The sequence below is a fragment of the Lates calcarifer genome, linkage group LG8 (genome assembly GCF_001640805.2).
Source record: "Lates calcarifer isolate ASB-BC8 linkage group LG8, TLL_Latcal_v3, whole genome shotgun sequence".
NCBI classification, from domain to species: Eukaryota; Metazoa; Chordata; class Actinopteri; family Centropomidae; genus Lates; species Lates calcarifer.
In genome coordinates this window covers 23,007,739-23,023,454 of record NC_066840.1, presented here as the reverse complement: position 1 = coordinate 23,023,454, position 15,716 = coordinate 23,007,739, and the positions used below count along the sequence as shown (strand labels likewise).

At 41.3% G+C, this 15,716-nt stretch overlaps 2 protein-coding genes and 1 pseudogene across 2 annotated transcripts; all 3 read right to left on the bottom strand.

Moving 5' to 3' along the window:
- Positions 1–7: 7 nt before the first annotated feature.
- Positions 8–4,254, bottom strand: arl9 (ADP-ribosylation factor-like 9). Its single transcript, XM_018703034.2, has 4 exons — positions 3,802–4,254; positions 2,856–3,033; positions 2,587–2,762; positions 8–1,510 (listed from the first exon to the last, which is right to left on the bottom strand). The coding sequence occupies exons 1-4, from the start codon at positions 4,078–4,080 to the stop codon at positions 1,334–1,336; spliced, it is 810 nt and encodes a 269-aa protein (XP_018558550.2). The 5' UTR covers positions 4,081–4,254; the 3' UTR covers positions 8–1,333.
- Positions 4,255–4,472: 218 nt separating this feature from the next.
- Positions 4,473–6,761, bottom strand: LOC108901530 (snRNA-activating protein complex subunit 1-like; annotated as a pseudogene).
- Positions 6,762–6,915: 154 nt separating this feature from the next.
- On the bottom strand, positions 6,916–15,267 carry srp72 (signal recognition particle 72). Its single transcript, XM_018703033.2, is given in 20 exon segments — positions 6,916–8,198; positions 8,780–8,939; positions 9,371–9,408; positions 9,509–9,646; positions 9,869–9,946; positions 10,183–10,286; positions 11,224–11,319; positions 11,402–11,466; positions 11,806–11,878; positions 12,079–12,207; positions 12,288–12,419; positions 12,511–12,568; positions 12,658–12,782; positions 13,221–13,252; positions 13,345–13,411; positions 13,413–13,457; positions 13,545–13,688; positions 13,844–13,964; positions 14,107–14,227; positions 15,145–15,267. Coding segments are annotated over 20 exon segments (2,007 nt in total). The 5' UTR covers positions 15,245–15,267; the 3' UTR covers positions 6,916–8,017.
- Positions 15,268–15,716: the final 449 nt, after the last annotated feature.

Below are 15,716 nucleotides of genomic sequence, written 5' to 3'. Positions count from 1 at the left end.
ACGACAATTTACTGGAAACATTTTATTTAAATGTGAAAAACTATTAACAAACTGCGACAAATCTTTTCACACAATACTTTAAATCGCACATTTTGGTTTTGGAAAAAAAATTGGAGAAACTTTGGATGAAAATGAAAAAAAAAGAAGTGCTATTTGAAACTTTTACATTCCTCAGAAACACATATGAAGGCTTTACACAGCAGATTTCATCAAATGAAACAGTAAGAAGATAAAATAAGGAGGAAAAAGCTGTAAACACATAAAGCTGATCCAGAAGAAAAACATAACCTCCTTTTTAAGAAAACTCCCTTTAAATTTAAGACAAAACACATTAAAGTAGAAAACAATGAACTTGTATCATGAATGTTTTTAAAGCTGTAACTCGACAGCAACACGTACAGTGTTCATTTTTGGTGTCGTCATTAATAACACGACAGTAAAACAGCAGATTATTGGAGCCAGCTGCTTCAATAATGAGCCTGTTTTATTTATTTAGACGTTAAATAACTGTGGTTTCCTGCTGGAATTACGCTTCTGAATATTAACGGCACGACAGGAAGCTTCTCTCCCGGAGGTTTTGACTCAGGAGGTTGCACTCAGTGTTTCTGCATGCTGGCGGCCCCAGATGGCAGAAACAAGTCACAGTTTGAAACATAAAAACACCCAGAAACACAGAGTCTGCTCAGGTTTTTGTGTTTTACTTTGACATGTCAGTGAATGCAAACAGGAAATTAACGTTACTCTAAACTGATATGCTTGTTTTTAAAGTTTTCTTTACGTCTTTGTGTTGAGGTATTAAATATTCTGTAGATTGTAACACATGAACAACATCATGATACAGTCCAAATCTGAAAAATAACAGGCTGTGCTTTTACTTTTTTTGGTTTGTTTGCTTGTTTACATTCACTGTGAGAAGAGGAAGAAGCTACGATGCTAACAAACTGTTAGCACCTTGCTGGTGATAAAGCTGTAACCATGTGAGTAACATTTATGGCTCTGTTCACCACCTGCTGGGCCAAAAGGAAAATTAATTTTTGATGAGGATAAAATTAGAAAACAATTTCCAGGAGTGTCCCTCAGCATCAATAAAGATAAGTCTGGGAAAAAAAATATTTATCTGGTTGTTAGTTAACAGTAAAACTAAATTATGTTCTTAAATCCCACCTGTAACGTATCAAAAACAACACTTTTTAATTTTCTCACAAATAAATAAAAGAGTTTCAGCCGACCTGGTGTAGTGAAAACAGTAAAGTGAAGAAGTGCAAAGAACCAAAAACACAGGATTTAGTGAAAACCACAGACAAACTGCAACCAGAGTGTTTTTTTCTTTCTTTTATCTGCCTTCACAAACCATCTGGGTGATCAGGTCCCGGGCGTCCTGAACGCCTGAGCTCAGCTCCGCCTCGCCCCTCTTCACATGAGTACCGATGAGGAACAACCTGCGGTCCCCGACCTCGGACAGGGACAGAGCGTCGTGGAGGTCGGTGATGCTGCAGGCGCCTGGAAGATCCTGGAGACACGAAGAGGAAACGTGAGACTTGGACTCCAAAGATCCTCCTCGTTTCTGTTTGAATTTGAACCGTTCCTACAAACTTAAGTCCACAGAGACTCCGCTGGGATTTATACTCCGTTTGTCTTGGACTAAAGAAGCAGAATCACTGCAGTTTTGAACACATTTCAACTGTGATACGATCAGATATTTCTCACTGACTCTAATGAAGCAAACAAGAGGATACATACTGTATGTTTTCATACTGAATACTTCGTTTAAACAGAGGTTTTTATGATTCAGTGCAACAGAAAATGCAAATAATCAGATTTTGAGAGCATTTTGTAGCAGAACAGCCTTCCCAGTGATCATAACATTAGAGATCAGTGGCTGAAGTTTATTTTTTCTGAGAGTTAATCGATCTGTTTGGTTCATTTCAGCGCTGACTTCTCCACATTTTCCTCTGTGGCGGCCGTCGCCGATTTAGTTTTACCAAACTACAATCCGTTAAACTTGTTAGAGCTCCAGAGAGAAACGTGAGAGAGGAGATGTGAAACTTTGGTTCCTAAAACCACAAATATAGTCGCTACACATTTACTTTACTTACTTAGTTCTTGTATTAAAATAACTGTTAATCAGCTGATACTTCTACTTACTTTTGTGCAGTATACTGCACTGTCTGGTACTTGTATTTGTATATTTTTATTTCTTATACTTGTATTTATATATTTTCTTTTCATTGCTGCTGGTCTCTGTGAGCTACCAAACAAGTTTTATTGTATAACTGCAATGACGATAAACTTAAAACGTTTCAACGTTTCAAAGGATAAATTCTGCGATATCAAACTCAATATGTTTGGGTTTTGGAGATTTGATTGGACAAAACAAACACTTGAAGACGTCTCCTGTAGATCCTGGAAAACTGACAGACATTTATCATTTATTATCTATTGTTAGATAAAAAGATGAATCAATAATCTGAGCACAAACTGAAGCTGCATAGATCTATCATCATCTACATCAACTAATTATAACCTAAGCGTAGGTTCTGAGGACAAGAGGCTTTTGTTTGTGGAGTGTTTTTCTGTCACGCTCACCTGTTTGTTGGCCAGCACCATTAACGGCAGGCGGGGGTCAGAGGTCAGCAGCTCGTGTAGATGTTTCTTAGCGATGGGGAAGAGCTGGGGGTCGGCGGAGTCGACCACAAACACCATCAGGAGAGCCCTGGACATGTACCTCTGCCAGTACGGTCGCAGCTCCTCTTTACCTCCGACTGACGGACAGAAAAACAGACGAGTGTCACATTCACCATCATCTCTCTCTCTTTTTTTTTCCAGGTGTTTTCTCTGCGATAACTCAGACTCACTCTCCAGGAACTCGATGTGCATGTCCTCCCTGTTGATGGAGACGGCGTTGAAGCCCTGCGTCGGCTGCATGTCCTGCTCCAGGCAGCCTGTCGCCAGGCAGTGCAGCAGACTGGTTTTACCGGCTCCGTTCAGACCCAGAACCAGAACCTGTGTCCCCGCTGTCTCCACAGGCTTGGACTGCAGAACACAGAGAGACCAGTACACGTCAGATTACAGCTATTTAAGACAGAATAATAAACATATCATCTACCAACCTGTGTGTGAACAACACGTAATAAGAAGTGAAGAGCAGCTAAATATTCTCAGTTTGCTGTCAACAGATGGATTACTGAACGACCCACTGAGCACAGCAGGAGCCTGAGCCTCTGAATGAAGGAACTGATGATATTTCTTGTCAGAAAGTCAATAAAAACCAATGTAAAGAGATTCAAAGCAACTGAAGTGGAACAAAACATCTAAAAAGAGACAGAAAACAAGTTCAGAGAAACGTAAATATAGACACAAAATAACAACAAAATAACACAAAGAGACACAAAACAAGTAGAGAGAGATGCACAAATGAGCGTAGAGACACAAAATGAAGAAAACATGTAAAAAAAAATACACAAAATTATGAACCAAAAAAGGCAAATTGACTAAAAACAACTGAGGAAATACTCAAAAAAAAGGAAAGGAAAGATGTGGAGAATTTGGCTACGCAACTACGCATCAACAGATTATTAATGTGGTTAATAAAAACATGCACAACGAACGACACTAAAAAAAAACAACTAACTACAAAGTGTGTTTTGGTCTGTGGAAGGGGTGGGGGCCCTTTTCATGTCAGTGCTCTGGGCCCCACCGCCTCATAACCCGCCCCTGTTTGCAGCGTTTTATTTTAGCTGTAGCTTCTTAATAAACCAGACCCTCCACCTGCAGCTGAGTCCAGCAAAGTTACATTTTTACCTCTGATAATTGTGGAGCTTTGGCGGCAACAACAGGCGCAGCAGCAGAGACCACAACAGTTTGTTCGGTTGTAGCCTCCTCTTTCCTCTCCTCCTCCTCCTTCTTTTTCTCGCCTTCTCCTTCCTCTCTTCTGGGACTCCCACCGTCCTGTCCGGAGGGCCGGGGTTCCGGCGTCTTCTGCCCCGGGAAGGAGGAGACGTAGTTCCAGATAAGATAAGCGACTCCTCCCGCTACAGCGACGGAGGCGCCGAGGATTCCGGCTTCTCTCAAACCGAACATGGTGCTCGACCGTCCAGGTTAACTCTTCCGGTTAAACGGCCATTATTACGCTGGTTGTAGGTGAAGCTTTAACTTTTGTTTCCAGCTCCTCGTCCTCCTCTTCTCCTCAACAAGTGGATTAACACACAGGAAGCTCAGGAGGAACTTCTTCAAACGATATTTCCGGGCTGAAGTGTGCGGCGCTTTGTTGATGCAGTATCGGAGTCTGGCCACCAGATGGCGCCATTATCCCGAAAATAGTTACACTTAGTTCCAACGGTGTTTTATCAAATTTAATGGCAGTTTATCCATGGTTAAATAATCTCTATGTAAATTTTTTGTGCATTAATTCAGATTTTAATTGTTTTTAGATTTAAAGATTTTGAAAATTCAACATCAAAAATAAGAAAATGTGACAATTTGTTGCACTTTTATTTATAAATTAAAGGGTTTTAGTCACGTGCTATTAAAGCAGTAACTGAACAGAAATAAATGAGAGAAAACCAACTCAAATCCAACCATTCAGTAAATCAAAAGTTACAAGAGTTCCTCCCTTTTCCCATCATGCTTCAGGGGGTGCTTCCCCCTGGTTGCTCCTCTTCACCAGAACCCTCTCCTGCTGTTCGGGGACGCTCAGGAGCCAGGCCTGGAGCGTCCTCTCCTCCTGCGCCACCCCAAGGTTCTTCCAGGTCCGGGCCCTCAGCGACGGAGGCCTCTTCCTCTGACCGGCCGTTGTCTCCTGGACCTGCTCCGGTCCCGAGCTGTAGGAGTCCATCGCCTCGGGCTGCCGGTGCCTTCTGGACTTGGATGCCTCTTGGAAGTTGCTGTAGCTCTTGTGCTTGATGGAGGACAGGAGCTGAGCCCTGCTCCTGCTGCTGTTGGACTCCTCTGGTTTCTCCTCATCGTCCTCAGAGTTCTTGTCCTTGTCATGTTGCGAGAAGGTCTTCTCCTGCCAGGTGATGAACCCTGCAGCACAGTCTTTCAGGCGGGAGGCAAAGTCTTGTTGGATCATGGTGGCCTGGCAGGTGACCTCCGCCTGTGGCCTCCTTCAGCTTCTCGTACTGGCTCTGAATGTTGGTCAACTCCTCCAGGAATCTCAGCGGAGATGAGCTCCTGCACGGCCGTGGTCCTCCCCAGAAACTCGGCACAAACGGGCTCCTTCTTTGGTTTCCTCTGCTTCTGGAAGGTGAGAAAATGCGGCATGGCGGTGTAGTGGATGGCCTTGGCTGCGTCAAGCTTCTGGTAAATGTAAACCACATCATGGTGCCCAGCTTCAACAGAGTCTTTTAGAAACTTCTGGACCAGATCCCAGTCCTTCAGAGCCAGTCTGATCTTCACAGGTGGTACGGCGAGTTGTGTGTGGTAAAAACCAAACATCAAATACAACCCCCCCACTCTGATTTGGAAGCTATATGGCGGCAGGAAGTACTTCATGGCCGTGGCCAGGGTCGTTCTGCAGAACCTCTTCATCTCACTCATACTCGCGATGCCTCTGAAGACGTCCGAGAAGCTCATCTCCCGCCAAATAGTTGAAAACACCTCGTATCTCACGGAGTCCTGTGTGCTGGAAACGAGCCAGCAGTTCCTCCACATCTTCTGTCAGAGGCTGGAAGAAGAAATCTGAGTAAACGGGCGGCACGCGAGGCATCCCGTTTGCCAAAAACGCGTAAATTTCCAGGTTTAAATCCGGAAAACTACGTAACAGAAGTCCAAAGCAATCGAGGCTTTTTGGCCAATCGTATGAGAGCTGTGTCAACGAGTGGGCGGGGTTAATTATGGCAGTTAACTAATCAAACAAACTTGAGTGCAAACGACGTCTTTTACCGTTCGATGCTGCGTTCATGACACGTCAGAAAGTCGGACACTACAAACTCCGACTTGAAAAAATTGACATTATAACTACAGTCATGGCGTCTCCATCGTGACTGGTAGAGACAATAATATTACAAACAGCATTTGATTACTTTTTAACGAGTCATTTTACTATTATACGTGATATATTTACGTTCTTGTAAGTGAAGTTGCCAGCGTTAGTTTAAATTATTAGCCCACCAGTCTACAAATAGACACACATTCACCGTAGATATTTTCAATTTTCTAACTTGTTTATATGCTCCTTGTAAAGACAACACAGTGCGAAGACTTTACTGCCATCATTCATATTGTTTTTCAAGTTAATCATGTGAACGCACCTTTTCTTCTTAGAAGTTTGCGAGTTTACCGATGTCTTGAACTCCGCATCAATCCACGTGCTACTACAGGTCTCCACGTTAGAAAAAAATCAGTGCACGTGATTAATAACCTGTAAAGACAAAAACATTAATGAGTCCTCAGATAAACTGTTACAAGATGCGGGTTAAATTACTTTTAATCGATTTATGTAAATATTTAACTCATTTTATTTGCGCTGTTGTAGTCTTAATGCATAAATTAAATGTATATCTCATCATGTTATCTTTATATAACAGAAAACTACACCGATGCAAGATTATTGTGCTTATGCCTCCAACATTTAGTCTAAATCACATTTTTTTCGGGATTATAATTCCCTGATTTTTTTCTGAAGGCCAGATCCATATTCAGAAAGGTTTGTTTAAAAAATCCTAGGCCTGAATATGATTCACTAAGTGAAATATTGACCTAAAAACACTGTAATTTAGACAGAAATGGCTTAAGATTTTAAAAATAAAGACAAAAACATTCAGTTCCATACCAAACCGTTTTCAAACTCATTTGTGTCTTTAAATTCTCTCCACAGATCCAAAATGGCTGCAAGTACCGGCTGTGAAGTGTCATCTTGATACTGAACAAGTGCAACATCAACATTATTACATTGTTAAAAGTAAAACAGGGGTCTTGTGTTGCTGTTGTCGAGAGTTTAATTAAGACTTAACAAAGTGGGACAACCTGTTTGGCCAAAATAATCTCTTTCCTCGTTTCCTGAAACATGCATCTGACAGAATTAAACTCAGGAATTAAAATTCTCTTTTGCTCAAATTTTAGACCAACACATGGATTCAAAAATAAATAACATTGCATCCAATGCCCGGTGGTTGATGGGGTCAGCTTATTGAAAGTAAAGGGACAATTTAAAAAACAAAAACAAAAGAGGAACACGAAGCAGACGTGTACGAGTGACATCCAAATACTCCAAGACCCAAGAAATATTAAAGGACAGTTCCCCCAAAAACTGGACTTTAAGGTACGTCACAGAAGCAGTGGTTTACCTCAAATGTCCCTGAACTGATCTGTGATGAGTTCAGGTGTAAAATGACAATAAATTCAGTTTGTTTTTTGTTTTCTTTACAATTAAATGAAAATGTAAACACTAAACTGAGATGCTTTTGTGAAAATCTGACACTTTAAAATAAGGAGAGGTCTTTGATTTTAATATAAAAATATGCTGTGTCTGTCCCCTCGGATGACTACCTCTTCCCCAAGATGAAGAAGGAGCTCAGCAGTCAGCCATTTTGAGAAGTTATTACCTTCAAACTCTCTGCATAAGCACTCAGAGTTGAACTGCAGGTGCATATAAAACGAGTGCATCTCAAAACAGATCTGATAAGACAGAAGGGAACTTGAGAGAGAAGTGGCTAAGCTCCCGTCTGAGCTGAGTGCTGGAGCTCAGAGCTCTGCAGAGATGGAGGAACCAAATCTACGACTGCAGAGAAGAGACCAGCTCAGGATGCACTTCGACTTTATGCTCAGATTCTGTGTCAATCTGTAAACACCAGTGCTGTTTTCCTCAATCAAGAAACACCTGCTTTTGTGGAGCAACAAAAAGTTAATTTTAGTGGAACTGCCCTTTAAAAATCCTATCACAAAGGGGAGGTTTTGGTTTCATGTGTTTAAATTAAATGGCCACAACGAAACTAAAATTTAACTTCGAAACATAAAAAAAGTTTATGATTTCTCAGCCACACTGACGTCAGCATGTCCTGTGGCCCCTCCCTCCTGACTACCAGCCTCCTTTCCCTCCCTTCTTCTTCTTCTGTGGTGCCTTCTTGCGAGTAGCACCTGAGGCCGCGGGTTTCTGCTGCCGTGGGGGGACCACGTTGCTGCCGGGGGCTGCAGACGAGCCAGACGCAGACCCAGGTCTTGGGGAGGTAGGGGGGCTACTGGCTGTCTTACTGGCATCCCTGGAACAAAAGAGTGACAGTGGTTTTAGAAATATGTCAGTTTAAGTAGTATATATGTGGGATTCTGTAGAAATAAGGTTATTAGGGAGTTAAGTTAATCTATTTTGCAAGTGCAGGTAAAAAATAAAGACTGTTAGCTTTAGTAGTAGGTTTAAGGGTGTATAAATTAATTAAGATCACATTTTTGTGGCAATTAAAACAACACAAATTAATTATAAAGGATTAGCATTTATAAAAATGAACTGGATTCTGTTCAAAGTCTGGTAAAAAGCGCATTTTGAAAGCTGATATTTTGTATTCTAACATCAAACTTGACGCGGTCTGGTGTTGAAGCAGTGCAGACAGTCCTAGCAGATGGATTTCTCCTTCAGGTGAGACTGAGAATCATTTTTATTTTGGCCGAAACAACACATAAACTGTTTCTTCTGCACAGCAGCTGCACATCTCCACCGAGGATTCGTTGGCAGGGAAAACAAAAAGGGACACTCTCAGGTGTTTTTCCCTTCCATTAGAAGAGCAGATTACCAGGTTTAAAATTACAGGAAATTGCACCCAGACACCTCCGCTCGAGTTTTACTCACAGCTCGGCTGAAGCTCCTGCCGTCGCCCCCTGTGTGCCTTTTCCTATTTGCTCCTTCTTCTTTCCCTTCTTCTTGCCTCTGTAGTAGGTGCGCTCCCTCATGGGCAGCCACCGCTCGGGGTCAGGGGTCGCTTTGGGGTCGTAGTTCTTGGGTAATTTGCCTAAAATGAAGAATTTATTTATGTGTCTGACAACATTATGGATAAGATTCCTACAGAAAAATACCTTTTTATTAAAGAATAAGATCCTTTTTGTTTAACCGGACACATCACTATATATCAATACCAGACTCCATTGACAAAAACAGTAATTTTACAGAGCAGAACACAGGAGCTGTTGGAGTACTGCTGTCTTTATCTGTTTGTTTGTTTGTGTTATTGTGTGACCTTCTGTAGTATTCAGATCCTTTACTCAAGTAAAAAAGCCACACAATAACACACACAAACTAAAAAGTCCTCAAGTCAGCTCCTGTGTTCTGTGAGGTAAAATTACTGATTTTGTCAATGGAGTCTGGTGGGAATATAGAGCAACGTTTCAGGTCTGATCCATCCCATAAATATTATTTAGTTCACAGGTGAGCTAATGACATTACCTTTCTTTTTCTTCTTCTTCTTCTTGATCTCTCCTTGGCTGTGGAGGAAATACAGACACATGAGCAAAAATTAAAGGGACGTGTCGCCGCCTTCTGATCATCGTAACGCCGACATGGCTGCAAGTGATGAAGCTTTACCCTTGTTCTTTGGGGAGGTTTTCTCCTGTGACTTTAGCAGCTTTTTTCCTGACGTATGTGGCTCCGTGGGAGTTCTCCAGCTCGTCCACGTCCACGTTGAAGGACATGGTGTCTGCGGATGGTAGGTGCTTGCTGAGGCTGGAGAGGAACGCTAAGGAACTATTTCTAAACCATCAGTCAACTTTTTCCTGATTTAATTAACGTCTTAAGAGTCGATGGCAGATCAGATTCTGGATCAACAGCGATTCATCTGCCAATTGACTAATTGTTTTGACTTTAAAATGCCAGAAATGGTGGAAAATTTAGCTAAAATCTTATTATCTTATATCTTATTTGTCATTTTCTGCTTGAAAAGGATACGATTTGGCTTTATCTGTGTCCACCAGAGAGTACGCCGAGATGAGTTGCGCCAGCGTGTGGATGTCGTTGGTGTTTTGCCTGTTTCGAGAAAAAAATAAAGCTTCATTGTAAAAGAAGAAACTGTTGTGACTCTAAACATCAAGCTGTTTAAGAGCTTATAAATATTAGAGCTGCCTGACGTGGTGTTGGCAGGAGGAGTGAACAAAAAGCAGAGTCAGCAGCTGAGAGATAACCTCTCTAAGGAGAACATTATGTGTGTTGTTTTCTCGCCCTAAATGCTCCCCACATGTTGAACTGGAGGATCGTTAACTCACTTCCACAGCTGCTCCAGATCACTAATGGCTTCTTTTTTCCGTCCGTACTTCAGTTTGAAATTGGCAGCTTCTCGTACGAGAGCCAAGTGTGCAGCAGATCCGGGCTGAAGAAGAGCGAAAGAAGAGCAGGAACATTAAACAGTGGAAACTACTTTCTTTACTTTACATGGTGATCTGCAGAATTAATTAATTACCTCCACCTAGGAGCTTTTATCTTCACCTTTGTGTCTGTTTGTTTATTTGTCAGCAGGATTACACAAAAACTACTGAACCGATTTTAACCAAACTTGATCGAGGGACGGGGCAGAGGCCAGAGAAGAACTCATTATATTTTGGTTTGGATCTGGTAAAAGGAGTGGATTTAAACTGGGCAGAAGTATGAGCTCTACTGGGTGACATTCTGGTCACCATCTTTGTTCTGCACTGCATTTACTATCACATCTGGTCAATAAAATAAAGTGGATTATAACGACATACTGTGAGATCCTGTAGGAGGCTGTCATGGCTTTTTCTACTCATAATTACAATCTGATTCTTTCCAGTAATAATTCATCATGATTAAATTTAACTTGGTTACACTCTTCTCTTCCTTTAAAATGAGATTTTATAGCTCAATTCACCTGAACAGAAAGGTTAAATTAAAAAAATATGAAATTAATGGCATAAAACGACTGGAAATTTTTGTTAAAAGTAACACAGACCCATTATGAGATGTATCACAGCAGATGTGAAGAGAGAGGAAAATAATTGCAGCTTTTGTAAATTTCAATTTAAGACTTTTTAAATATATTCTAAGGCTGTTTGTTTGCTTTTTAAGACTTTTCAAGACCTTTCAAGACCTACAGATACAGACAACTTTCTGATTTTACCCAGGAAACAACCATCAGGGTGTTTAAGACAGTGAAAGGTAAAAGTTGTTGTTGCAGATTATTACTTTTCCTGTTTATCATCGCAGCTCTACAGAGTTAACTGTGACGTCCAGCTGCACACGCTCAGTCTGTTCTAAAATAAATAAACAAAACAAAAACACTGGACACAAACCTGCTCAGACTGGTAGTGCTCGATAGCTTGTTTGAAGACGTCGATAGCGCCGTCGATGTCTTCTTCGTGGGAATACATGGTTACCAGAGCTGAAACCTGAGGAGGAATCACCATCAGAGAGTTTACACAGGTATTAGAGTACGACATTACTGAGTCGAGGAGAAATAACCAGACTCACCATCCCTGATTTGTGCTTGAACTCTTCAATGGACCTCAGGACATCACAGGCTTTTGTCACGTGACCTGAAGACAAAACAATTTACATAATTTTAACACAAATTCAGCTGCTGTGTCCAACAAAAAGCCGATAATATAACTTAGATTCTCAAGGTTAAATCACAAGACACTGTGGAGAGTAAAAAGAGTTAAACACCAGCGTTCAGCTCTGATATCCATCCAGGAAACTGACAGGAAATATCTAAGAATTATAAACAGAGTTTGGTTTGTTTGTTACAGTGCCAGCACTTCCTGCTCCAGAAGTGGAGGATCATGGGTAACGTCCACTGTAAAATGTGTCCAGTAGAGGGTAAAGTCTGTCTGAAAACATCAAACTGAAATCCATGTTAAAAAAATATCCTTTACCTTGTACTAAATAGAGTTGTGCCATTGTCAGTTTGATGCCAGACGCACTCTCTGGATGTTGGTCTGAGAATTGCTGGAAAACACAGGAACAGAAAGTCAGCATGAACAACAGGGCTTCACTTAATTATTTTATATAATCCTTCATTACAGCGGCTGTGTATGAAGGGTTAGACAAAAACTCTAGCATGTGCAGGAGCTACAGACAGAGGACAGAAAAAAGTGGAGGGTTTTGTTTTTAAGACATGAGACAGACCAAACGTTTGTCGTTCGTACCTGGAGCAGCTCTATGGCTCTGCTGTGCTGCTTCTCCCTGCACAGTTGAGCAACCTGGATGAGGACCGGTCGAGGGTGACCTGGGTTCTGAGACTGAAGACTGGATGACAGTTTCCTGCACTGGTCGGCCTGTTAACAAAAAAAAAATCGGATATTACAGTACCTTCTTCCTCTGAGTCACAGCAGGTGTTTTTTTGTTATACTCGTACCTGATTTGTGTACATGGCCAGCAGAGCTTTGTTGAAGTCGATGGCCTGCAGCTGCTTCTTCGCCAGCTTGTATTCGACACCTTCAGCGTTCGTGAGCTTCACCTTTTTCTTCGAGTCAAACACGTTTTGGTCCTGAAGGGAACAGACGGAGCATTTGGCTCAGAGTAAAGTTACGCTGCTAATTAAATCATTAACAGTTGGCAAGCTGCTGCCGTCCGCCCACCTTGTTTATTGTGATGATATTGTTGGCAGTCACAGCGAGCAGCCCCACGTCTGATGGCCTGGAAATAAATAATTTATTTATAAAAAACCCACTTCCTCTGCATCTATCTGACACAGATTCATATTGTCGTACAACAACCGGACTTACTTGAGCTTGATGACCTGGTTGTAGAGCTGCAGCGCCTCGTCTGTCCGACCTTGTAACTGCATGACGTACGCCATCTGAGAGTGGATGACGGCCAGCTCCGACTCGATGTCCTCCTCAGTTACATCCTGCGAGGGAAACAAACCGGGAATGACAGCGATTATCCAACTATACAGAGGAAGTAGAGGATGTATAATCTTTATTTTATATCTATAAGACTTTGATTGATTTCTAATATCAGTGTAATGTCAGAGTTTCTCTCTCATCCGTCTTCTCCCTTGCAACCATCATAACAAATATCAATTTCTAAATCTGTATCTTGACCAAACTATTCCTCCTCCTGGAAATTAGAGATTTTAGTTGCTCCACAGGAAACACCAACAAGATATCATTAAATTATGGACAAGATTTCCCCTGTCCCCTTGTCTGTATATTCTTTACACCATGATTGTTATCGTCGGCCTGCTTCATAAAGACGAACGTAAACATGCATTTCCCAAATTAAAAGGTCGATTTCCTTGATAACTGATGTTTAAATATCCTTAGAAAATCAAAGTAACACTTACAGAATCGTCCGCCAGCGAGACTCTGCAAAGCTCTGAAGAAGAAAATGATCAGTTAAAACCAAATTAAGAAAGAACGGAACCAAAATAAAGATTGACAGGAAACATAGAAAGACTAGGAACTGACCTTCTGCTTGTCTTAATTTATTCAAGGCCTCTGTCAGCTGTCCTTGGCCAATCAGAGCGCAGGCAGCGATTGTAACACAGCTCATACGTTGACTCAGGCAGACCTAGATCATCCTGCAGTGAGGAAAATAAAACACCTTAAAATAAAGTATGAAATAATATGAATAGAATATGAATAAAGTAGGAAAGAGGGGTGTTTACCAGCGGTGCCTTCTCCCACTGACTCATCGCAGCCACCACAGCAGCCAGGTTGGTCTTCCTCTCCTCCTCGTACTCGTCCTGAGAGTTCCTGATCAGATCTGTGTAGACGGACTTGCACTCGTCGTAGCGCTCGAGTCGGTACAACTAGAAAACAACAAGAAAGAGACAAAATCAGGTCAGCGGAGGTCTCTACTCTGACAGAAGAATGGGAACTAAACACCACAGGCATCACTGTCCTTCCACCCGAACAGTCAAATCAAATCATCCAGTGATGTTTTAATCTGGTTAAAAATCCTCACCACTTGACCGTAAAGCTCCTTCAGCTTGTCTGTTTGCTCGGGAGCACCTTCGATCGTCTTCAGGGCACTTTCTACTCTGTTCAGTCGATACTCGCAGTACGCCTTCTCAAACACAGCCTCACTGATGAGAGAGAGAAAATAAAAATTCAATTCACCGTGGCGATAACGTCAATCACAAGACATTTTCTGCCACTCCAACCATATCAAAAATGCACATTTGAACCACACAGCACGAGCAAGAATATTCCAGTTCTGTTGTTTACCTGCCGAGCACTTTTGAATGGGTGTTCATGACATTCAGAGCCTCTTTGAAGCTGCCGTTCTGAACAAGGCAAACTATTTTACAGTGAAGGGCCGTCACATCGTCTCTGTTCTCATGCAAAACTGCAACAGAAGAAAAAGGAAAGACACAAACACAATTATTTAATTTTGTGGAAACAGACGACACTGAACTTAGCGATTCGGCAGCTAAAGAGGAAACTTTGAAACTCAGCAATGGTGATTTCATTGCTTTACAGTAGCCACAACAATGTGTCTTATTGGAAGTAGTCGAAATATAAAATTAAATCTATCTGTGATTGTATCTCAAACATAACCTTTACACTTTTTCAAAGGAAACACAACATAAATCAACACTTTTCTGTTTTCACAAATAGAATAAAAGTCTCACAAACACTGCAACACTGCGTTTGTTAATCTAGTCCAGATTTCCCAAGTGTAGGATTAGTGGCTGTTGATCTAGATCAGGTCTGATGTGGTCTAAGCAGGAAAAAAGCAGTGAAATGACCCTTTAAATGTTCTAACAAAAAGAGTAAGGTTAACAAATCTGAAACGAAGTTTAAAGCATTAGCTTTCCTGGGTTATTGTGGATTATAATAATAAAGGGATGTGAGGAGGTTTCTACAGACTTGGTAACAGCTGACTGAAAGCTGATCAGCTGCAAACCATGAGAAGTTAGCTGTCAGGCTAGGGACACGTCAGTGGTCAGAGAAAGACGGCATTATCATTTCTAAGGCATAATATTATTTCTTTATATCATTTCAAACATGCTGACACCAACTTGCATTTAAAGCTACATCCCTTGTGTACACGCTAGTGTGCAGTAGTTATGTATACAAAGCTTAGTCGATGTTTGTGAGACATGACAAGTTGCTGCCTAACTGATGCTAGCCTAGCCACATGCTAACAACTGGCCCTGTGAACCCCGCTAACCGGAGCCCGAAGAAAGACACCGTCCGCCCGAACTTTGACCGCAAGCCGGGCTCCGTGTCAGCGAAACGTTAACAGACGTGGTTTCCTACTTTTTGTCAGAGCTTTCAGGGCTCTCGTGTAGTCTCCATTCTGCCCGCAGCGGTTCACTTCGGTCCACAGCGAAGCCACGGACGCCCCTCCGCTCGCCATCTTGGCTGAATGGTCTCTCAGAGCGGCGGAAGGAGAATACGTATACTTCCGGGTCAACGCGATTAAAATTCTAAATAAATCTGAATAAACCTGATAAATCTACTAACTGAACACCTGTGATAATCCTCACACGTTGTTTTAATGTTAACAAAAAGCAGACATTTTGAAAATAGTTGTTTTTCTGTATTTTAAAATGACGCAGGCAAATGATGCATTCAGGAACCAATTAAAAGTGCAGTTTATATTGTATAACATCCAACTTAACAAATTTGTTCTAAATGTTATCGCTGTATTGAGCAGATTTTTAAAAATGTAATTTGATTTAATTATTTCCTGTATATTTTATACAAATGTAATGTCTGTATATTGTAGAATTATTTAATTATTTATTTGAGTATATATATTTTAAAATTATATTTAGTTATTATAAATAATTTAGCCTTTAACTATATTTGTTTAATAAAATGTGATT